General features: G+C 37.6%; 1 protein-coding gene across 8 annotated transcripts in view; it reads left to right on the top strand.

Annotated features, from left to right (window-relative positions):
* Positions 1-25,853, top strand: part of RGS7 (regulator of G protein signaling 7) — a 522,489-nt gene that overhangs the window by 470,744 nt on the left and 25,892 nt on the right. For 7 of the 8 annotated variants that reach the window (XM_021682684.2, XM_021682685.2, XM_044916417.1 and 4 more), the window contains 5 exons: positions 10,913-10,987; positions 18,756-18,854; positions 20,067-20,128; positions 21,069-21,179; positions 22,435-22,560. In XM_021682684.2, coding sequence (XP_021538359.1) covers positions 10,913-10,987; positions 18,756-18,854; positions 20,067-20,128; positions 21,069-21,179; positions 22,435-22,560 — 473 coding nt within the window. The remainder of the gene's footprint in view (positions 1-10,912; positions 10,988-18,755; positions 18,855-20,066; positions 20,129-21,068; positions 21,180-22,434; positions 22,561-25,853) is intronic. The other variant, XM_044916418.1, reaches the window with a different exon arrangement.

The raw sequence follows: 25,853 nt of genomic DNA, 5'->3' as shown, positions 1-25,853 counted from the left end.
GGTATGTTCCCTCTAACCCCATTTGGTTGACAATTTTTATCATGAATAGATGTTGAACCTTGTCAAATGCTTTTTCTGCATCTATTGAAATTATTGTATGATTTTTATCCTGTGTTTTGTTGATGTGGTGTGTGACATTGATTACTTTGTGAATATTGAACCATCCTGGCATCCCAGGAATAAATCCCACCTGATCGTGATAAATGATTTTTCTTAATGTATAGTTGTATGTGGTTGCTAATATTTTGTTGAGGATTTTTGCAGCTATGTTCATCAGGGTTATTGGCTTATAGATATTTTTTTGTGATGTCTTTGTGTGGTTTGGTATCAGGGTAATCCTGGCCTCATAGAATGTATTTGGAAGTTTTCCTTCCTCTTCTATCTTTTGGAATAGTTTGAGGAGAATCAGTATTAATTCTTCTTTAAATGTCTGGTAGAATTTACCTGTGAATCCATCCAGTCCAAAAGTCCTGGACTTTTATTCTTTGGTAGTTTTTGATTACTGATTCAATTTCGTTACTTGTATAAATGGTCTATTCAGATTTTCTATTTCTTCCTGGTTCAGTATTGGAAGATTGTATATTTCTAAGAATTTATCCATTTCCTCTAGGCTGTTTGGCTGATTTAACGTAGCATAATGACCTCAAGTTTCATCCATGTTGTCACATATTGCAGGATTTTCTTTCTTTTCTTTTTTTTAAGGCTGAATAATATTCTACTCTGTGTATTTACCCAGTTTATTTATCTTTCCTTTGTTAGGGGATGTTTAGGTTGTTTCCACATCTTGATTCTTGTGAGTTACATTGCAGTTAAAATGAGAGTACTAATATCTCTTTGAGATTCTGATTTCAGTTGTTTTAGATAAATATCCAGAAGTGGGATTACTGGATCTTTTGATTTTTAATTTTTAGAGAAATATCGATACTGTTTTCCATAATGGCAGCACCATTTGCATTCCCATCAACAGTGCACAAGGGTTCCAATCTCTAACCACAAACTATCTGAAAAGGACATTAGGAAAATGATTCCATTTACAACAGGACACACAAAAAGAACAAAATACTTAGGAAAAAACTTAAATAAGGAGGTGAAAGACTTGTATTAGAAAACTACAAAATAACTGATGAAAAAAGTTAAACAAGACACAAACAAATGGAAAGACATCCTATGTTCATGGATTGAACAACTTTATATTGTTAAAAACCCACATGCTTTTGAAAACCAAAAACTGATTCATGAGATGTACTATTGTGTCCTATAGTTCAGTTGTTTTATCTTAACTCTCCTGTGCCTTAAACATACAGGTGGGGAAAATGCAGAGAAGCACAGCTTTTATTTCTCTTTGAATGTTTGTAGGTCAAAATGGAGATAGTTTGAAACAAAATTATAAATGCAGTGGCAGAGGAGGTTGTTCATATTGCCTTCTCTAAAACTGAATCTTTGTAAGTTCCCAGTGTCCTCCTGCTTTTTAAGTACTCAACTCCTGTAAAATCTGGAAGCAATTATATTATTAGCCATATATACTTATCAAGTGATGACTACTTACCTTTCAAGAGAAAAAACATTTGAGCTAAATTTTCTTGTACCAGAAATGTTTCTTTTAAGTCTAACTGAAAAATTAGACCATATGTTTCCTGGTCAACTAATGTATGGTAATAATGATAGTTGATGACCAGTTGGTCTGGAAGTTAAGTTATAGGTACCAATATTCTCAAGCACACATGCACAATATACCAAAACACAGTAAATAAAACTCATTTTGTATTTTTAACATGAGTGATATTCAGAAATAACTATGATGTATTATCTATGGTTTCTCGCATTTATTTATTTATTTATTCATTAAATATTCATTAAGCACCTACTAGGTAACAGAAAAATTCAGTCTCTGGTGATGACATTAAACAAGACAGACAAAGTCCCTATATTTGAGGAGCTTACTTTTTGGTAGAGAAAAAATAAACAAGCAAATATACAAGAACATCCCAGGTAGAGGCTAGTGCTAGAAATAAAAATAAAAACAGGGTGGTATGGTTGGGAGGGTTTGGAGGCCAAGTAGTCCAGTAAGGCCTCTCTCAGACCAGAATGGAATACTGGGGAAAGAAGTAGCAGCCAGGCCAAAAGGAAGAAACTAATACATGTGAGGAGCAGGACGAAGGTTGGGGTGAAGTGAGCAGAGGCAAAGAGGTACCAAGCGGGGTTGGAAAGGCAGGCAGAAGCCATTTATGTAGCACTTTGTAGAACATGGCAAAGGGTTTGCCTTGTATCTGAAACCTCTGCGATGAGGAGTGTGCAGAGGTTTGAAGAGGAGCATGATGACATGGCTATAGTTTTAAAAGGTCAGTCTGACAGCTTTGCAGAGAACAACTTGGGGGTAGAGTGGAGAAAGAAAGAAAGGATTCATGAAGACAAATCAGAAGGCTTCTGAGATAGTCCAGGTGGGAGGTAACAGCAGCTTAGACCAGGCTGGTGGCACAAGGGGGAACAGATAAATTCAGGATGTGTTTGGAGGTAACAGGCACAAGATTTGCTGTTGAATGAAATGAGGGAAGTAAGGGAAAGTGAGTTGTCACTGATGACTCCCAGGTCATGGCATGAACATCCTGGTGGATGGTGATGACCTTTGCTGCAAAGACGATGAGTAATGGTGTGGGAGAGGCCAGAGGAGCTCGTGGCTGGTCGGTGCCCTTTCTGAGCAACTGAACTAAAACTAGTGTTGTGTCTGGAAGGCTTTCCCCACAGGCAGCTGGTATAGAGCAGGGCGCATGATTGTTCACTTGAAGGATTTGGGGCAGACATTCCTATAGGATACTGCCCAGTCTCTCAATGCACTTAGGTTTTCCTTCTGCCCCTGAGAGCACAGAATGAATCACAATCTCCCCCTCCCTGTGTCGTCCCCTATCTCAGAACTCCAGACAAATGTTTCATGTCATCTACTCTGATCCACTCAATTAACTTGTATAATATTTATGTCCTATAAGTTTTCCAGAAGGTATCATGAGAACTAGTTTACATTTTCTTTGTCACCATTCTTATATTTCCTTCCCCACATATCCAAAAACATAATTCTATCCAAAATTTAGCCAAGAATAAACTCCGAAAGTTTTAGTCAAAGAAATGGTTAAAACACCCACACTCTAACTTGGGTACTTTGATAGGTTCATTTGCTAAAATGTTAGACACTGTGTTTTTTCAAGAAGTATTTGTCTGGTTTCCTGGCCCCTGTCAGAACCCAAGTAACAGATTAGAGGATGATGGGGTGGAGCTGGGGGCAAGGACACTGAGAGCAGCAAAACTGACAACTGACAGGCAGAAGGCAGAGGCATTCAAAAAGTGAAACAAAATTTTTTAAAAGCTCAAAAAACACTAAGAGTTAAGACCATCTACCCTCACAGGCATTGCTGTCTTAAAGATGCCACAGTAAGTGTCATTCTCAATAATGACCTTGAATCAACAAGAGAAGATTGCATTGCTTTGGATATAATTGTGTAAGAATGTAGAGATGTGTGGGAATTATTTTAGGAGATCTTTTTTTCTAATGGTGAAAATAAAATTGAGTTTTGGCACTTAGTGATAAATATGTAATCTGGAAAATAACTTTATGTGAAATTCTCTTTTCTGACACCACTAGATAAATAAAATGCTTATCTTTTCCTACTTTTGGAAATCAAGTTTAATGCAACAGAGTGTGTCTTTGAAATTCATCTTCTTTATCGAGGTCTTGCTGACCTGAGGTGTGTGTTACAGATAGCCTTTCTCTGTGTGTCTGGCCTGGAGAACGAAGTAAGCCTCTTTTCCATTGGGGAATAAATGACTTAAGAGCCTCCCATATCCTTTGTAATTCAAGGCTATTGAATTCAAGGCCACTTCCAATATCCACTGATTTTCATGACCTTGTTATTTTCTACTTGTCCCACTGTTATTTAACAATTATTATAAGCCTTTTGAACTTACTATGAGTTATTTATATTATTAGGAATTTTATTTGGTCCTCTTCACTGGTTGCAGCATGCCATTAAATCACCAGTACTAACAATACTAATATCTACAAAACTGCTTTCACCAGTTCAGTTAACTGATCCATTTTCCTACTTTTTAGCTCTTAACTTTCATGCTGGGGCAATTTCCATTGCCATCAGAGAGCTAGTTTGGGTTCATGCCTACATTCAACAAACACCTTAAAGAGTTAAAGTCAAAAGTTTTAAGGAACTTAATGATATAAGCTTATGGACCAGGAATCCCCAAATTTTGTTGCTACTCACCCTCCCATGAATGAGATCCCAGAGGGACAGCAACATAATGCCTACCCAAATGCCACTTCACTGAAGGTTATTAAAGTGCCCTAAATGCCAAACCAGGACTCCCCAGTGTACAGCAAGTTGGAGTATGTGTTTTCAATCTCAGAGGGGTCTTTTTTATCCCCCAGTTGAAAACCTTTGCATGTCCTCAAATTGCAACCAGCATTTTGTAAAGAAAAAAAAAATAATAGAAAGGGAGGGAGATCAACCACTGCGTGAATGGCAGGCCCAAGTGTAACAGAAAAGAAGTGTTCATGCATACCTGCCTCAGACTCTTGTCCCTTCCTGAAGGAGCTCATATTTTATTCAAGATAAGTGTGACAACTCAACCTCTACCCATTGTTTTGGTTTTGTTTTTTTTATTCCAAAACAGTTCTAGTTGGGAATATTTTAAGTATTTAAAGGCTGAACATGAAACATGAGTAATGCCAGTGATCACAAAGGAGCCATAGCAAATTAATTAGAGTCCTCTTGGTAGCCTGTGGAGAACTGTGACAGTCTGGCTATTCTTGCACCTGTGTGGCAGCTGCAGTTCCATAAAAAGGGACTATCACAGAAGGATGAACAGACAGTTCTTAGATGTTAAGTGGAAGTGGTCAGATTTCAACCAGAACAGATTAGGAGAGTCTGGTAGGATGCACTAGAGAAGAATTTAGAGAAGTGTAGTAGAGGTGCTGAGTAATGCGATGGTGCTCCACCAGGTTCTCCATAACTGACCATCAGATATTAGTTTTGCACATTCAGTGATACGCTCTTATTGCCAGTAGTGATGCAAAAGGTCGAAGACACAAAAGGATGGGCCAGGTTATTGTAAAAGCGTTAATATTGAAATGTTCTGAGTCATGAATCTTGACAGTGACTGCATAAAGAGCTATATTCTGTTGGAGAATTCAGTAAAAATACTAAAATTGTATGTAAATGCAACCCAGGAGCCATCCTTGATTTCTCTCTTTGTTTACATTTGTTTCTTTCAAAGGCTTCCTCATCTCAATAAATGGCACCACCTCACCCAGTTGCCAATAACTAGAAGTCATCGTTGACTCTTTTTCCCTCACTGTGCTCCTTGACCCAATCCATCAGCAAATTTTATAGATTCTAGCTTCAAAATGGATCTCTCACCAGAGTGGTACCTTTGTTGCAATCAATCAACCTGCACTGACACATCATTGTCACCTGGGGGCCATAATTTCCATGAGGCTTCACTCTTGGTGTTGAACATTCTATGGCTTTAAACAAATGTATAATGACATGTATCCACCATTATAGTATCATACTGAATAGTTTCACTACCCTAAAAATTTTCTGTGCTCTGCCCAAATCATCCATCCCTCTCTCTAACCCCTGGAAACGATTGATCTTTTTACTGTCTCCGTAGTTTTGCCTATTCCAAAATGTCATAGTTGGAATCATATGGTGTAGCCTTTTCAGACTGACTTTTTTCACTTCATAATATGCATTTAAGGTCCCTCCGTGTCTTTTCATGGTTTAATTGCTTATTTCTTTTTAGCCCTAAACACTATTATTCCATTGTATTCCATACCACAGTTTATTTATCCATTCACCTACTGCAGGATGTCAATTATGAATAAATAAATAAATAAATAATTGGCAATTATGAATAAAGCTGCAATGAACATCCATGTGCAGGTTTTTGTGAGGACATAATTTTTCAATTCTTTTGGATAAATACTAGGGAGTACAATTGTTGGATCAGTTGGAAAAAGAGGTTTAGTTTTCTAAGAACAGCCAAACAACTCTTCCAAAGTGGCTTGTTTTGTGCTGGTCTCAACCTGTCAATAACCAGTGTTGTGGTGGATCAACCCTGTGGTTCTTATTGTTACTGCAAGTTGCCCTTCCACAACAGCTATCAGGAAACTTAGAAAAAATAAAGGTTTATTACTTACAGTACCTGTTAATTACATAGCACATTGGGGGCCACGTAATGAGGTTGACGGGAGGGGGGGGGACATGGGCCTGGGGTACTGCTTTTACTAGGGTCCAGTGGGGGCTTAGGGCTTCATAGGCTCACTCTTTATTGATGAATTTAAAACACAATAGCAGGAATTTAAAGCAATGGAAGAGAAAGAGCAAAAATAAAACAAAAACAAGTAGCCAAGATGATCAGATGTTGAGATCAACCAAGATCTCTAAAGCAAAGGAACTTTGGTGTGGGAGGCAGCCTGCCTTTTTATCTAGTGGTGTGGTTGAAGATGTGTTTCTTTGAGATAGCAGTCTTTGAAATGGGTGCCTCTTTGAAATGGTTGCTCAATCATCAAAGCCTGAATCATACATTTGCATTACAAAAAAAAAAAACAAACCTGTCAGGGCCTCCACTACAGGGCTGTACCATTTTGCATTCCCACCAGCAAGGAATGAGAGTTCTTGCTGCTCACCTGCCCTGCAGCATCTGATGTCGGCAGGACTCTGGATCCTGGCTATTCTAGTAAGTGTGTAGTGGTATTTCAACTTTATTTTAATTTGAAGTTCTCTAATGACACATGATGTATAACATCTTTTCATACACTCATTTGCCATCTGTATATCTTCTTCAGTGAGGTGTCTGTTCAGACCTTTTACCCATTTTTTAATTGGGTTGTTCATTTTCTCATTGTTGAGTTGTAAGAGTTCTTTGTATATTTGTATGTTTGTCTTCATCAGATATACCATTTGCAAATGTTGTTTCCCAGTCTGGCTTATCTTTCATAGAGCAGAAGTTTTTAATTTTAATGAAGTCCAACTTACCAATGATTTCTCTCAAGGACTGTATGCTTTTGTTGTTGTATATAAAAAGTCATCACCAAACTCGGGGTCACCTAGACTTTCTCCTATGCTTATGTTCTAGGGGGGGTTATAGTTTAGCATTTCACATTTAGGTCTGTGATCTGTCTTGAGTTAATTTTTGTGAGAGGTGAGTTTTTAAAAATATAAATCACTTCCCTTATGACCTCCACTTACCTTTAGACTTAAACCAAAGTCCTTACCATGAGCTGCAATTTCTACCTGACCTGACCACTATCCACAGCTCCAAGCCATCATACATTTCCCTCCCCTCTGCTGCCAGAGCCTTCCTTCTGTCTGTGGACTCTCAGAATTCGTTCACAGCCTACACTGAAGCAGGATCACATAATCCAGACTCTGTGTCCAGCAAATAAGATGGAGTAGTAATCAAATGAATAAATATTATAGAGGAGGTTGAATAGAAGGAATTCCAGAGTAGTCACCTTAAACAACTTCCTTCACATATAGCATTTAGTAAGCCCAGCTGACCCAAGAACAGAAATAAAATCTTCAATTAGATGTTTAAAAATATATATCCTGAGATAGAACACTCTGAAATCTGTAATCACTTTATATAAAAGTAAGGAATCATGATTGAGGTACAATACATGACAAATTGAATTTTTAAAACTTGCACTGTGTTACAAAATGACAAATATTTCCAGTAATTTAATCACATTTGAACCAATAATTATTCAAAATATTTCAACAGTCAATATTCAAAACCTTAATTTCCCCAGAATCATATCTTTTTCCTAATTTCCAGGAATATGGATGTCTCTTATTATCAGTTCTGTTTGCCAGCTCATTCTTAAATCTCCATCCATTTGTCATTTAGGACATTGTTTTGCCCAGTTTCACTTCAGCTGCTGGGACTGAATTAAAGAGAGTAGTTCTCCATTATTGTCTCTTCATGCTGCTCTTCACTGAAGAGTCCTCAAGTTTCCCTAGTTATCCTGAGCACAGTGTGCCTTCTGCTACAACTAATAATGGCATTTTGCCATGATGGGAACTGAATGGTGTTCAGATTCTTTTAAGTAAAATCAGTGATGAAACCACAATAGCTCTGCTTTGCAACTCATTAAGACACTTACTTGAACACTATGGCAGTAATATTGCTCAATAATATGATCCTTTTACTACTTCAGGAATGGATTCCAAGGCATTAAATTCTACTTTTTAATAAATAGTGTTACAGTAATGTCATAACACAGCTTAATTCTGTTGAATAAATGCACCTTTGAGTCGCTAGAAGTAACTTATGATTCTTTTCTAGGCCAATGTAAATATTACTTCATTATTAGTCCTTAAATTGAACAATACTATGAACTTAATATTATATCTGGCCAGTAGTACATATTTGAACATTTGTATTGAGTGCTTACTTGGTAACGGTAATGTTATTTATATCTTATTGGGAAGCTGTGTTTAGTAGTGCAGAAAACCAATTTAGGCATAACATTTCACATGGACCTGGTGCCAGCTAGTGGTATATATATATATATATATATATATATGGTATATATATATATGGTATATATATATATATATATATATATAAGGCGTATATATACGCCTTAAAAGGATGACTGCCTTTATTTATTTTTTTATTTTTATTATTTTTTTTTTATGACTGCCTTTTTAAAATAACCAAAGACCACATGGTCTTATTGGGATCAAATTTGCTCAAATACTAAAAATATATATATTTATCTGCCATGTTGGTGAGAAACAAGAGGATGTGCATAATAATGGATGTATGAAATGTTCATTGCATAATGCCCAGGCCAACTTCTCTCCAGTCCTGTGCTCCCCCATTGTGCTGATTGACATTTTATTATGCTTATTATATTAGAAGATTATAATTCATCCTTGTATTTTACCATTTGTCACAAGATCTGGCAATTAGATGCAGAAATAAATAGTTCTGAATAAATAATAAATCGTCTCTTTTTCTCCAGCTCCTGGAAGGACATGCCTTCCCTTTTTCCTCTATATCATATCCTCATTATTTCTACCTCTTAACATATAGAAGAAGATCTCCCTGATCTGTCTTGCCATGCTTGCCTCTTGATGAATCAGTAAGAGCTTAAAGAATTTCAGTGCTTCGCCTTCCTAATGGACTGAGGCTTACATGTGGAAGGTTGCAAGGAAATGGAAATCTAATAGGAAGTGAAGACACTTTAATATTGCTTTAATATTTTCAAAACATTATTTTGTTACATCTAGATCAATGGTTGTGAATCCTGGCTGCATATAAAAATCACTAGGGGTCTTTTAAAAAATACTCATGCGCCAATGAGCCACAGAAAAATTAAATCAGAATATCAGATATTGATCAGTCTGATGCTGGGGTAGCTAAAGTGAGTTGCTCAGTGTCAGTTAGTAAATCCAGGTGGGTGCTCTTCCTGCTATACTGCCAAGCAGACCATGGTGCTGAACCAGCTATTTCCATATAGATATGCAAACCAAATTTGTGATTTATTTAACATTTTAGTGCAGTGTGTGTGTGTGTGTGTTTATGTGTTTGTGGTATATATATTTCACATGCAACATATGTAGGGGAAAAAATCAAGAAAAAAGGCTTTGCTTACTTACTTCTTTATCCCTTACACTGTTATGGTGGAGTTTTGCCCCAGTGGCCGTGCTGTCAGGACAGGGTGGTTTAAGAAAATGCCCCATGTCCTCATTATACAGAGAGTGAACCCCCTTGCCTGCCAGTGAGTGTAGAGAACAGCTTATTTCTGGAATCACACCAGTGCTGCCTTTTTGCCCCTACCCCTCCCACAACATCCCAACTGCACAAAAGTCTTTTTCCACATTCACGGTTTCTCTGGAGTTGCTTTCAGGTATATCTGATGTTTTAATGATCTTGCAATCTGTGGGGGAAAAAAAAAAAAAACAGAGAAACTGAGCGGAGTTGTACAACATAATACTTTTGACTAGTACCAGAGATCCCTATATCTGGTACCAAAACTTGAAAGTTGGTGAAACACAATCCATATAAACACTTCCTTCCAATTACTTCTAAAGACTAAGTGATATCTTTGCAGATATAAGGGCTTCTGTATTCTGGAATCTCCTTTCTTCTCTTTTTCCTGATTCATCATCTCTCCTACCACCTCTCTCCTCCCTCTCCCTCCTCTGCATCTCTTTCTCCTCCCCTTCTCCTCACCCCACCCTCTCTCTCTTTTCTTCCTCCTTCCCTCTCCTCCTCCAAATACAAAGGAAGCTTTACAGCTCTCTATTTCTGTGCAACAGAACAATAAATCTGGCAAAATGATACTCTTGAGGTTGTCAGAGAACCAGTAGCAGGCTGCCCACACTCCCATTCTGTGTATGGAAAGCAAATATTCCCAGTACCCCGATTTCATGAATCACTGTAAAAAAAAATTCATTCTGGGATTTGAGCTAGGTCAACAGATTGTAATTTTCCAACTTGGGAAGTAAATAGCTTTAATAACAGTGTCACCTCACATAGAGAGGCACTTTGAGCAGGGCTGTGTGCAGGTACCAGCTGGGCTATGATCCACTTGATCTTTGGACACCCTTGCTCTGAATCTGTTGGCTTAGCAACTACCAATGTCAACACACACTTTCACAGACAAGGCCCATGCATTTCTTTTCCCTGTTTTTCTGGAAGTTACTTGAGAATGTTATCTGAAGTCCTTCTTATGCAAGGAGTGAGAGTATAATATATTTTTTTACTGGCTCTGCTGAGAGGCTCTGTGGCCATTTAGAAAGAGTTGCCAGGGACCTGGAAGGCAAGTCATTAATGCATGGATCAAAAACTTCACCCTCAAAGATTCCTTTGTCTCTCTGTTTTCCATTTTCAGCCTGGTTGTGTAAATACCACTGAAGTGGACATTAAGAAGTCATCCAGAATGAGAAACCCACACAAAACACGGAAGGTAATATCCATGTTTGCTGTGCTGATCTTGGTATGAGTTGGACTGTTTGGAGGACATCAGTCAAAAACCTTTTGCCCACTTCCTGGAGTATCTTCTAGCAACTTCCTTGCTTTTCCTTGTTCTTGGCTAGAAGAAAATCTGGCAGCTCAAACCCTGGTCTTCTGTCAGTCCATCTGTCCTGAGGAAGTACTCCTATCATGGTTCTCCAGCACACACAGGTCCCAGGGCATGCAGGGGGCTGTGATGGGGGGCAAGGATGCTGAGGGCACCTCCTCTCTCCATCGAAAGGAAGGATCATCAGCAGAGAAAGGCGTCTCTTTCAGAGCCCATGGGATGAGGAAACACAGGTGGAGATTATCTGAGAAAAAGTGATATTGATGAGAGAAGGGCATTTTTAGAGAAAATTATGAAGGGAAAAGGGACGTCATAAAGACATATAACTACAGAGTTTGTATGAGGATCCCCTTTTAACACCAGAATTTTGTGACACAACCATAAGATAATGGTTGTATGTTTGTTTAGTGTCTGTTATGTGAGAGAATACATAACAAACAAAAAGCTATCCAGAATTCAGTGACATTTTAAATAATCTCTTGAAAATACACAGCAATAGTACCTCCATATTTTTTAAAGTAGCACATACACACAGAAAGCATTTTTATTCATTCCATGAAAAACACTTGATGCACGTAAGAATTTCTGAGCTGAGGACACAGACCAAGGTTGGCACCACTGGATTAAAGCATTCCACAAAGCTCAAGACCTTCCTTTTCATGGCTTTTTCCTTATGTAGAATTAGGGTTTTCCAATAGGCACTAATCATTTTTTTTTTTGTAGTCTTATTTCTTGTTGTCTTTTTCTTCCATCCTTAGAAATATAAACATCATGAGGCCCCAATATGATCCAAGTACCTTTTCTTTCTTTTAAGGCAGTTTACCTTGATGTCAGGATAAAGAAGTCATAGGAAAAGTGCCACAAAACCCACTCAGGTGCAGTGCTCCAGAGCTTTTGCCCCTAGGAGCTCTCTGAGAGAAAGAGGCAAAGCCAGACCAAACCAGGCTTGTTGGCCCTGCTCTCCTGTGACTGGCCTCACGCAGTTCCTTTCCTCCTCTACGCACAGCACAGCCTCAGGGCACTGGGGACTGGTTTTGTGCTGTGGAACAGCATTCAGAGCTGCAATCATCTCTCCAAAAAGCACATTCAGCCACCCATCACTACTTCTGAATTTTGAAGAATTACTTTTCATAATACCTTACTTTGTGTCAAGCTTTCCCAACAGACACCAACTGAGATATGCTCTGACTCAGAAGAGAAAGCATATGGATGGACAGATAGGACTTAAAGATAAGAAAGCCATCATTTACACTGTGTTCTTAAAGCTACATGGTATTGATGTCTTACCAGCTCTACACATGGCATTGTGCTTTTTGAAAACTTGAAAAGCATTAATTGGTAATGCTGTGCTTCACATACTATCAGCCCTCACTTAATGATGGGAAAATACCAGGCCTAGCAAGGTGAAATGCTATAGAGCTGGAATCACTGAGCTCTAACTGTCTCAGTTGTGGTCTAATTTCCTGTGAATCGATAATGATAGAACTGCAGGGCCTAACTGCAGAGCTCCATAGCCTGAAATTACCAGAGAAAAACAAAAATTCTGAAGAATGCTACAGCAAGTAGCATGTATGCCTTTGTCTTCAACAATTGGAGAATGCTGATTTTTTTTTTCACTTTTTGATATATATATACACACATCAAATATATATATATAGCATCTCAGAGTCAGAAGTGTTGAATTTGCTAGAATCTTCACAAATCATGTTATTTTACATAGAAAGTTATAGGACTCTAAGTCACATACTGATTTGTCTTATAGAATTATGACCACTGCTACATTAGCTCATATTTGGTTAGTAACTGGAATGACCCATTCAGTCAGATTTAACAAGTCTCTACTTTATGCCAGGTATGTACTGCTTTTTAGATATTGGATGGTAAATGGGGCAGGCATGACCTTGTTCCCACAGCTCATGGTCTAATGAGAGTGCACACAGTGAAGAAGCAGACAAATGTCTATACATCTATAACCATGTAATTGTGTTAAGTGGTATGTATTAGTCTGCTCAAGCAACCATAACAAAATGCCACAACCTGGGTGGCTTACATAATGGAAATTCATTTATGCACAGTTCTGGAGACTAGAAGTCCCAAATCAAGTTGGGTTTTTGGTGAGAGCTCTCTTCCTGGCTTGTAGACAGCTGCCTTCTTGCTGTGTCCTCACATGGCAGAGATAGAGCTCGGGTGTCTGTCCCTCTTGTAAGGACACCAGCTCCATGGGATTAGGATCCTACTCAATGACTTCCTTTAACCTTGATTACCTCCTCATAGACACCATCTCCATATATAGTCACATTGGAGATTAGGATTCCAACATGAATTTCAGAGGGATGCAACTCAGTGCATAACATGTTATCAAGGGAATTTGAATGATTTGGCATTCTAAATCACCACACCATTTTATTACAAAAAATACATGGCGAACAACAAACTGTCCCACCACCCTCTGAAGTTTTCACAGTTCTGTCCTTGTGGAGGGGGTAATTCTGTGGGATTGCAAGCCTTAGACAGAAATGGCAGAGGCCAGCCTATCACCTTAGAAACTGTCTTTGCCTTCCACAGCTAATCCGACTATGTCCTTTGCTCATTGTCTTAATGGTGTGACCACCCTCTATTTTAAAGTTCTGCTGGTAAGAAAGTGGAACCCCTGGATTGTAATTCATTTTTGCAAACAGATGCTACCCTTAGCAAAGAGAACTGCTGTTCATTTCTTTGGCAGTCAGCTGTAATAATATTTCTCATGATGATATATCATAACAAGAATAAGGGACCCAGTAAATCCTTAAAGCAGTAATCCATTACATGTACCTAAAGAATATCAAGGATTGGAGTGTTTATCAAACATATGAAGAGAAGGCTTAGAAGAACATCTGATTGGAGATATTTTTAAGTATTTAGGATCAGTCAGTTTATAAATCTATCTTTACTAAAATACAAAGAAGTAGGTGGAATGTATTTCCTTACATTTCTATGAAGGAATCGTAATGTAGCATAGCCAGAAAGAAACCTGCCTAATCTAGGCAAATTTTAAGGGCCACTGTGTACCTGATTTTCTTCAGTCTGTTTCTAAAACTTTAATTATAATAGGTCAGGCTGTGTATCAGTCAGGGTTCCCCAAAGGGTGCAGGAGAGAAAGACGGAGACAGAGCGAGGGAGAGCGAGAGAGAAAGATTTATTTTAAGAAATTGTCTCATGCAGCTGTAGAGGTTTGCCAAGCCCCAAACCTGACGAGGTAGGCCAGTGGCTAGAGTCCCAGGGAAGAAATGCCATCTGCTGACAGAATTCCCACTTGCTTGGAGGAAATCTTTGTGTTCTGTCCAGGCTTTCAGCTGATTGAATGAGGCCCACCCACATTATGGAGGGCCATTGGCTTTATTCAAAGTCTGCTGATTTACATTTTAATCTCATTCAAAAACATCCTCAAAGAAATATCCAGAATAATGTTTGATCAAATATCTGAGCACTGTGGCCCAGTCAGCTTGACACATAAAATTAACCATCACAGGATGAATCCTTCTATATGACAATAGCTAGATGGGCCCTAGGACAACACAAAACCTGAGGAAAATGAAAAAAACATTTGTATGTACATGACTAACCCCACATGTTGAACTGCTTCCTATAACTTCAGGACCCATATTTCAAAACAAAAGTAAGATGATTCTTGTCTCGTTACTTTTCTTTTTTCTGTCATCTTCATTTAGGCATTAAGACACTTCATATTTTAGGTAATAGCTAATGTGCACATTCTAGAGGAACAGTTAGGAAATTCATGATTAAATGTCTAGTTTTCCTGCTTTTAATGCAGTGGCTGTTTATACATAAAACTGTTTATACAGAAAAAATTGGCATTTCCTCACTTGTATATGCATAATGTGGAATTTTAATTTTAACAGAAGAAACTACTCATACCTTAGGGTAACACAAAAGGCTTTTAAGTAAGAAGTACAGTCAAGTGGCAGGCAACAAACATTCTGCTCAAAATAGCAAAAAGCAGGGAATAGTCTAAACCCTTGGGAGTTGGCAGGGCAGAGTTAGCCCCCAGGGGTGACGGACCCAGGGACTCATCAGGGTTCTCGCTCACTCTCCCATGCCCTCTTTTCTCTGCCCTCTTTGTGCACTGGTTTCCTCCACACACCAGCAGATGTGGTCCCAATCCATTGTCTGGTCGAGCTGAACAATCCAGAAGAAAGAGAAAGATCCCCTCCCTCCACCATCAGTTAGAAAAACCCCAGAGATTTCACTCCACATAGAAAGGCATAAAAGCTTCCTGTACTCTTTACTTTCTGTTTTAAAGCACCCCCCCTCCCCACCGCCTGCCAAAGATAAAAGTAGGAGAGCATTTTCTTAGACTTCTTCTAAGGTGTGAAGGGAAATCACATATGAATGGGTTTATGTAGAAAGTCAGATCTGTTTCATTTTATGAATAACTTACCCAGTATTCATTTGGATGGTACCCTATGTGAAAAAAGCTTGTTCAGGCACCCTGGATTTAAATAAATGGGTATATTCATCAAGTCAAAGCATCTTGATTGGTAACTAGCTTTGCTAACGACTCAAAATGGATCCCAATTGGTTAATTTTATTTCCCCCCATTGAGACAATTTCATGTCCCTTCCTCTCCAGCCCTACCTGTTGCTAGCTCTACTCCACCCACTCTAGGCCAATATTTTAATATAGTTCCTTTTTCTAAAAAAAAATGAAAACCTTTTACATTTCAAATGATCCTCAGAACTTGTCTGCCAAAATAGGATCAATTTCCTACCTCCTTTGTCCCTAAAATAAGCCCTGTACATAAAACTTCATTATTCATGGCCATTTTCACTGTAGCCAAGAATCAAAGTTAAAAGCTATCACTGGTCCCCAGAAAATGAAAGCCATTCTGACTGATGAAAGAGAGAACTCCTGATGTTTACCTGCATGAAACGGAAACTCCATAGTAACCTCAGAGCCCAGAGCTGGTAGCAAGGCTGCTGGAGGGCTGCTTTAAACACCACCTCCCAGGGATTTGGTTCTTAATGGAACTTCCTGAGCCTATGTGCTATGCATGCATATGGAAACAATCATAGAAATGAGGAGGCAGAAGATAGTTTATAGATCAGTGTACTTCCATGACACCATAAAATGCAGTATTTTTCTAGCAGTCTTTTTAATTATTTTTAATCTTAACCAAAAAACTTACTGTTAAAACAGTCAGTTTTCATCAAAAACTAATGATGTAATGTATGGTGATTAACATAACATAAAAAAAAAAAACAGCTTTCTTACCTTATAAGCATTATTTACTTGAGTATAGATTCTTATTAAGGACTTTAAGTAATTAAACTAAGGTAAACAAGAATGCAGTGTTCAAGCCTTAGAGTCTTTTTATTTTCTTTATCATAAATTAATGTAGTACAACTGAAAAATTGTAGACATTGGAAAATGTCTATGATTATTGAATAATTGGTGATCTTTCACTTGCCTAATTTTTAAAAATCAACCTCACCAGTTACTTCAGAGTTCAAAGTTCAGATATGACTGTTAGTAGTTCACATAGGCCTTTTCTGTTTCTTTGGTGGAAATTAAGTCTCCTTGTACTTCAGGCCCTATGCTCCTGTTATTATCTTCTTTCATAACACTTATCACAGTTTTAATCATGTGTTTATTTGTGTGATTATTTGTGTAACATGCTTCCCTCCACTAAGTTGTGAGTTCCAGTGGAGGAGAAAACGTATCTATCTTTGTTTACTTCTATATCCCTAATGCTCAGCATTATATCCAGCATATAGTAGGTGTTCAGTAGATGTTGAATGATTAAATGAAAGAAAGAACAGAGAAAATTTAAGCCATTCGGTTCAGTCCTATTAATAATTAATTCACAGCATATGTGCTGCTCGTTGGGTTGAAATTGTTGCCTGGTGATAGAACCTGAGTTCCCAGAGGTTGAGGTGAGGTCAAGAGAGGGCAGATTGAAAGACTTAACAAAGATAGTCTAAAATGGATGATTCAGGTAAGTTAAAGCCAAGTCAAAATCTACTGAAGAAAGCCTAAGAGCAAAGTAATGGGGAATTACAAGGGAAAAACCAAGTCCATCCAGAGGGTCCAGGTATAAAACCAACAGGTAAACATTAAGAAAAGATAGAGTCTGAGTGAAAACAGGTTCAGAATAAAACACATTTGAATTTAGAGATACTGGTGAGGTTGGTGATGAGCCTGAAAATTGGCTCAGTTAAGCATCTGGATCCTACCCTCTTCTGATTTTAAGAGTTTCTTCCAAAACTATCTGGTAACTTTAATTTTGTGGGCTCATGAAGTTTTATTATGTCCTTACCTTTCATCCTCATGTCCAAAGAAACAGTGCTCCATATCTCATATTAAATCCTTTATTTTAAAATAATAATTCTTTGGGCGCCTGGGTGGCTCAGTTGGTTAAGCGACTGCCTTCGGCTCAGGTCATGATCCTGGAGTCCCTGGATCGAGTCCTGCATCGGGCTCCCTGCTCGGCAGGGAGTCTGCTTCTCCCTCTCCCACTCCCCCTGCTTGTGTTCCCTCTCTCGCTGTGTCTTTCTCTGTCAAATAAATAAATAAAATACTAAAAAAAAATAATAATAATAATTCTTTGATATTAAAAAAAAAGTTATTTGGCTTCTCCCTTGGGTTGACATGTGAGATGTCTCACCCTCAGTTGAAGATTTTTTTGTCTTTTTAAGGTCTCCAGATCTTCATTTGTACTTACTAAGCAATAGGTCTTTTCTTTTTTAAGATTTTATTTATTTGAGAGAGAGAGAGGGAGAAAGAAGGAGAGAATGAGCAGGGGGAGGGGCAGAGGGAGAAGCAGACTTGCTGCTGAGCAGGGAGTCTAACTCGGGGCTCAGAGCTCAATTCCAGGACCTGGGATTATGACCTGAGCTGAAGGCAGACACTTACCAGACTGAGCCAACCAGCCCCCCCCATAATAGGTCTTTCTCAAAAAAGAATATTCCTAAGTAGTAGGTTTGACCTTTTGACAAAATAAAAAAGAAGCACTGGGGCATCAAGAATTCCAAAGTGAAAACTTTGGGATCACTGATGTTTGCAAAAGGCACCCAATGGCCACTGAATGGCAAGGCCAGTACGGTGAGGTAAACAACCAAATGCTGAGATGGGAAAGTTGGAGCACTCTGGGGTGTCTTTGATCACACTAGCCGGACTAAGTCAATAATAGAATTGTTAACCTCGTCTCTCTCCTCAGTATTCCATTCTGTAAAACTCAAATTATTTTCATTTTCTTTTGGCTTATTAAATTTTTATTCTATTCTATATCCACCCCTGTTTTATTCTGAAATCAACACTTATTAAATGTTATATAGTGTTGTTGTTCCCCAACTTAGTACTCTCAGTCCACCCCCAAATTTTATTATCAGACTTACCATGTTCTTTCCATATAATCAATTATTCTGTCAAAGTTAATAATCTAACCACATATTTTTTCAAAGAACTGTGCTTTTATTTTATATTCATATGATATTTATGATAGCAGTGCCTCCGAATTTTAATAAGAAGCTTCATCAAATATGTAGCAAAACTTTGAGTTACCTTGCTGAATATATAACACAAAATTACCTTTTAGAAAGTCTGTGACTATAAATGGTATTTTGTCCTAATATATTTCTTTTTTACTTTAATATAGTCTGTCTATGGTTTACAAAATGACATTAGAAGTCACAGTCCTACCCACACACCCACACCAGAAACGAAACCTCCAACAGAAGATGAGTTACAACAACAGGTGGGTCAGTCTATAACATGACCTGCTGACGGTTTACAGAATAGTAGCTATGAAGACTACATGTGAATGTTAATGGGAGGGTTTTTTAGAAGGTTATTTGTATGGTTGACTGTTTCATAGAGAAGAGTTGCAGTTAAAAGGTAGTGAAATCATTTAATTTTAAGATATGTAGTCACCTGGAAATATATCACTATATGCAGATGGTTTCCAAATCTCTTCACTCTTTAATTCCCCAAATCCTGTATCCTCTAACCAATTTTTAAAAAGGATGTACACTGCTGTTTAGGTGCCTCCATTTCAAGAGTTATTTCGTACTCTGGAGCTCTTCTTGAAGAAGGAGAAGACAAGAAGCTGGTGACGTTGAGTCACGTGTTTTATGTATCCAGTCTTCTGACATGATCTTCACAGAGTGCTTTTTCTTATTCTCCTGGTACTGCTCTCTATAAGCCTCTCGAAGTTCTCCCTCATTAACACTGGTGTAGAGTTACGGTATACGTCATGTATTGTTTCACTAATTGATCAATAGTTTTGCCTCCAAGCAATATTTCAAAGCAAACACCGGTGTCTCTTATATCAAATAATAGTGAAATCTCTTGATTAGCTTGGTCATGGGGCTTTTCCCCCCTTTTTATTCTTTTCCCCTAATATGTTATTGTGATATGGTTTATCAATAGTGTAATAATACTTTTTCTAGTATATTTATAATCACAGTGAATGGAAAGTAATTTAGAGAGTTTTAAAGTTTTCCATATATTATTAGGTCCATGTGTTTGTCCTGAAATGTTGATAAAATTATTCCCAAAACACGTATCATTGATGCTTTCTTGGGCTAGTACTAGGAAGTAGGATTTACTTTGAAATTATAGTACAAATAACACATACATTTATTTTCTGAATTTAATATTGGGGGGGTGATTCTGATTTGGTTATTCACTATGAATAAATGTTTGCAATCTCTAGAACATTTTAAAAATAAAGTTACATTTTGTTAAAGCATGCAGAATGTTCAAATTCATTGCTGTTCTAAAGTGATATTGGCTATGTTTATATTCAAACACTTTAATTTTCAGAGCCGTCTCATTTGATTTTTCAGACTTTTGAAATTTTACTTAGAACATATTCTTATTTAGAATTGCCCAGTCTATCAGAATTTAGAGTTGAAAATTATGAGAATGTCACTACTTATTTAACTACTTCTTTAACTCTTTTCAGATTAAATATTGGCAAATACAGTTAGATAGACATCGGTTAAAAATGTCAAAAGTTGCTGATAGGTAAGTATTTCAAGATGCCCCTATAAATAAAAAATATTCATGTGACAGTCAAATGCACTAAAAATGGAATCCTGTAAGAAATGTTATTTTGTTTTTCCATTTTGCACATAGAAAACTTCCAAAGAACTCTTCTGTTATAGTTTAAATGACAGAATGATCATTACTATCTTCAATCTGTAGAGATCCAATCCTGTGCAACCAGAATCAGATATAGAAGACAATTCCAAGGAGTTGAATTTTTCACTCCTGTTGAGAGAAATGAAGCTTTCAATTTATCAAGTTACTTTTTGGCAACTTAGGGCCTCTCTCTAAATTCATCTTAACATTCACACTTTTCAGTTACTGCATGACTTCAGAATTTGAATTAAACACAGATTTTAGATATTTTCATTTCTTCATTTAAATCTGTTATTAATGGCACGTGTGTTCTTTACTTTGGAGCATTGTCAAATCCTACCTCTCCAACTTCTTTCCTCTCCTCTCTTTTTCTTTTCTTTCTTTTTTTGAATACAGATTTTTTAAGAAATGTTAATGCTTTGCCCTTTACCTAACTCCTGTAAATACTTTTGACAAAATTTCCCTTTTAACCCGTTCTCCAAGTTGGCTAAAATCAATTCAGCTGTGGGTGGACTGGTTGACTAAAGATTGGAACTGACTTTTAGCACTGCTTTTTACACACTGATGCCTTCCATTTTGCTTCATTTGAATGGAAGGGTGTTGCCTCACTAGGATTGGGCATGGGTAGACATGGACTCCTTAGCCACTTTACCTTCCAGGATGCACAAGTTGTAAGTTACTGAAACATAAAAACTGCCATTAGATTTTCTCTATAAGCAAGCAATTCCTTGGCCAGACATTTTTATATTGTATTCCTTACTTTGGGCTGGGTATAACCTCAGCCAGAAAAACTAAGGAAAATGAAAATGTTTTTTCTCTCTAGTCTGTTAAGTTACACGGAACAATATTTAGAATATGACCCGTTTCTTGTGCCACCTGACCCTTCTAACCCATGGCTGTCTGATGATACTACTTTCTGGGAACTCGAAGCAAGGTATATGACATTTTCTCTTCTCTTCAAGTATTTCACTTATTTCAGGGTTTAGTTGAAATAGGAAGAATTCTATAGCTGATAATTGTAAGGTCAGTTTTACTCTGTGTCTCTATTAGCTCATGATACAAAGTGCTCGTTCAAGGTAGTGGTTTTTGAACCTTAGATACTTGCATTTGTGTTCAGATTTGCATTTCCGGAGGACTGGCACAAAATTAGAGGGACAAGAGTTTCAGAATAGACTATTCAGAGTTGAGATCTTCAGTTCTTGAAATTTAGTGCATTGCTTTAGCTTCTTTGAAAATCCACAGGGCCGCATTCATTTTGCTGTATTCAAGCAAAATGAATGCTAAATCCATACTTATTTAAGCCCAATACAAGTATGCCTTTATAAATTCAATTTTAAAACAAAATGAACTTCCCATAAACACTCTAAGAGAATCTGACAAGAGAACTGACTTCTTAAGAAAACCAAAGCACAATTTAAGACTTCCTGGTTTCCTTCCTGAGAAGGGAAGACTTAGATCACTGATCTTGACAGTCATGAAAAGAGCAGCGCCTCTTACTTTACAGAGTGAGGATTTTGTACTTAGTGGCACTTCACTAAACTGTGTTTATGGATCTTTTCTTTCCTTTACCCCCATCCAGTGTTCTTAAATGTTTGACAAGTGCAAACTCTTCATCCATAAGTTCTAGATTTTATAGATGAGGAATTTGGGCCCCAGAATGTTGTGACTCAGCTAGGATTAGGTCACACATTTCATCAACAGCAGACTCATAACCAGAATTGAGGCCTTTTGATTCCCAATGCATTTTCCCCCAGTACAACATACCACCTCAAGACTGCATTGTATAGTGGCTAAGAAATGAGCTTTGAGGTCAAAATGTCTAGAATATTGCCCCTTATTATCTCTCAGACATTGGCAAGTTATAACTCTCTTTGTGCCTTGATTTCTTCATCTATATAGTGAGAACAACAGTACCTGTCTCATAAAGTTGCAGGAAAATATCTAAAAGAGAGAATCCATCTAGAGCATTAAGCACCTAATGCTCAATAAACATTAGACACCACTGTTAATGCCTAACATATGCCTCAATATAATTTCATGCAAAACCATCAGTCACAGATATTTTTTTCTGAAAGATATGTTAAAGATGGGAACTTCCCCAGTATATATGATTCTGAAGGGAAATGTAATCACAGAAGATAGAATTGGTAATGAAAGGAATATATTTGGCTTTGTTTTATCTCCTAAAGCAAAGAACCAAGCCAGCAGAGGGTAAAACGATGGGGTTTTGGCATGGATGAAGCACTGAAAGACCCAGTTGGGAGAGAACAGTTCCTTAAATTTCTAGAGTCAGAATTCAGCTCAGAAAATTTAAGGTAAGACACACTGTTTGTATCTTATTCTATGTCAGAGAGACTTACTGTAATATGTCTGGTTATTTTGCACTAAATAGATCAGTTACTCTCTAACCAACATGATGATGATATGAACCCATTGAATTTCTGCCTCTTGATGGAGGGAAAAAAGCTAAAAAAAGGCAAAGCCTGTCCAGGATTATCAATCCCTTATAATGGTTTATTTTTACACTATCTCTTGATCTTTTAAGTATATAAATTTGATGCATTTGAAATGGACTCCGTAAAGAAGTGTAATACTTGGACTAATGTTTGGCAAATGAGGAATGGCCAATAATATTTATGCAGTTAAATTATTATTTATCAATATTAGTCTTCTTTGCATATTGCTTCCTAAGTAAGGTCTAGGAAAAGAGATTTGGGTGCCTATGAAAAATAATTTGAAACAAAACTATGGGGCAGCTCATTCACTTTGCACATTTAAATGCAGCCTCAGGGCAGTTGAGATCCATACCACACTGAGCTGTTAGTAGAAAAGGGGTGTGCATTCCACCCATCTGTTGTGAACATCATCCTTACATATTTTTGAAATTTTTCTAACTTAAGAGGCACCTGGAAATTGAATTTTTAAATGTGAGACACTGCAATAGATTTTAGTGACTCTGTTTAAGATCATTGAAGTGAGTGATAACTTTCCACTACATAAAAATGTTTTTCCATGAACTCTTTCATTCATTATTCTTTTGAAACATGATACCCTAATTTACTTTCCCATGACTTATGCAGTCCTGTGAAATTCATTTACAGAAAGGTCTCAGCATTCATTTATTTTCATTGGAACACTACATACAGCTCCAGGCATTGTCACATTCTTTTCAGATGATTTAACAGATACCAATACCAAACCATTCAGAAATAATGTAGAACTTTGACAGATGTCCTATGGTTTAAGCAAGATAACCACAGATGGAACCTGGAGGAATGTTATTATATATGTGTGCTTGTCATGAATTGTTGGGATGTAGCTTCCTATTCTTTCAAGTTTATGGAAACCCTTTTTGACAGGGTTATTACAAGATCTACAGTTGCTAAGGATTCTTTTTTACATCATCAATTATTGAGTATAAGAATGCATTAAAAAATAGAGCAGAGATAAAGAATATTTTTTAGCCTTTTAGAGGATGGGGAGGTAGAATTTCCTCTAATTCTCTAAGTTTTTAAATAAGTGCTGACATCCTTGGTATCATGATGAAGAAATAAACAAGTAATAAGCCTCACCAGGGTCACCTAACCAAATAAAAATGATTCTAGTGGTGGATACAGAGAAGAAAAGAGATCACAGCACAAAATGGTGGTTATTTAGATCGGAGAAGTATAGACAGATAGTTAACCCAGAGCTGGAGGTCAGCAAGGCATCACAGGGGAAATGGCTTTAGGCTATGACCTGGATGTCAAGAGATAACCAGGCCAAAATTCCACCTCCCCATCCACTAAAAGGAAGAGGAAAGAAGCTTTGGGCAAAGGAAAGAGTATGTGCAAACTCTGTTTCAAGGATGAATTGAATGACTGCTGATTCCTTGGTTCAAACCTTAACCATTTCTTAACCTCAATAATTCTATGCCATGCTAGTTTTCGAGCTAAGTCATTTCGTATAAAAAATATGACATATTTTATATGTCCATTATATTATAGTTATATCCACTACTGCTGTAAGTATGCCATGCTATATTTTGTGTTTACTATTTCTGATTATCACACACCTAATCATCACAACAAAAATGAAGTGTAAACATTCTTGCCCCATTTTCAGATAAGCAAAATATGTCTGGGGGAAGGTAATCATCTTGTCCAAGTCAGATTGGCTAGTAATTGGCATTCACGGCTTTCTATAAACCAATACAGGCTACATTCCATTGCTCCCCAAATCTGAGCCCCATTTCTTCCACTTAGGTATCTGGTGTAATAGATTAAGGGAAACAGAACAGTCCAGTTTGCTGGTAGGGCTAATTGAGCTTAAATAAGTCTCAGTGCATCTTATCAAGCAGCTGCCTATAAGCACCTGCTCTTTACACACTGAGACACTCATATGAGCATTTTCTTCAAGTATTAACACAGAAAAAAAGTCAAGAAATACTGCTTATTGATGACTACTTCTTTCTCAAATATAACCTCTGCTATCCACTGGTGTGTTTTTGCTCATTCCTTTTTCAGGTAAAGCACGTAGCATAGCATAAGTACTAAGTAAACATAGTAACATGAGTTTTGTTGTTGAGTGTCTAAAAATACGTCAGGCACTCAAAAGTGCCTTTTACATTATTTATCTTATTTAATCTAATGGAAACCTATGGAGATAGACATTATCATCCCATTTTACTGATGAAGAACTTAAGACTCAAAGGCATTAAAACACTTATTCGTATTCCACCTACTGTATATTAAGTGGGGGTGGGATTTTACCAGAACCCTTTCCATTCTACTAACTTATTATAGCACCTACAGTAAGGTCAAGAACAAGAAAGGCAATGATATTCTTAGGGAGACATTTGAGGGAGTGGTCAAATGCCATCTGAGTGGTCAGATGAAGCATGTCATCTTCTGCAAATTATCCAGGGGCAAATGCTAGCTATGAAACTCACCCAACTTATGACACTCATAGTGGGCAACCTTAAATAAGTTACTTAATCTCCATATCCTCAGTTGCCTTTTCTTGAAAATGGAGAAAATAATAGCACATACTCTAGAGTTGTAGGGACTACATGAGTTAATAGAGCTAAACCATTTAGAACAGTGCCTGCACTTACATATTAGAGTAGATGTTGTTATTAATACCTCCTCAACCCTTTATTAATTTGTCTGTACTTTCAAGTTCATTAAGATATCACTGCATCTATAACAGCTTTCCTAGAACTCCCTTTTCCAGCCCAGTGCTTGCCCAGCAGAAGGCTCTTTCTTGCTCTGCACTCCCACACTGTGTCATTTGCACTATTCCTCAAGAGCCCCTCCTGGGCTTCCTAATATTAGGCAGCCATTTGAATGGTGTATCTTTTTCTCTAGTAGTTCTTTGAGGACAGAAAAATTCTTTTGATTAAGGTGTTAAAAGCATGCTGGAATGAACCTGAATGAGCATTGATTACAACATTTATGCTCCCTCAGATGGCACATGGCATTCCTAAATTGCACAGTGTCCAGGGGCGCCTGGGTGTCTCAGTCGTTAAGCGTCTGCCTTCGGCTCAGGTCATGATCCCGGGGTCCTGGGATCAAGCCCCACATCGGGCTCCCTGCTCTGCTGGGAGTCAGCTTCTCCCTCTCCCACT

This window comes from Neomonachus schauinslandi, chromosome 6, assembly GCF_002201575.2.
Source record: "Neomonachus schauinslandi chromosome 6, ASM220157v2, whole genome shotgun sequence".
Lineage (NCBI taxonomy): Eukaryota > Metazoa > Chordata > Mammalia > Carnivora > Phocidae > Neomonachus > Neomonachus schauinslandi.
The sequence above is the reverse complement of the archived record's forward strand: the minus strand, read 5'-3'. Positions and strand labels throughout refer to the sequence as shown.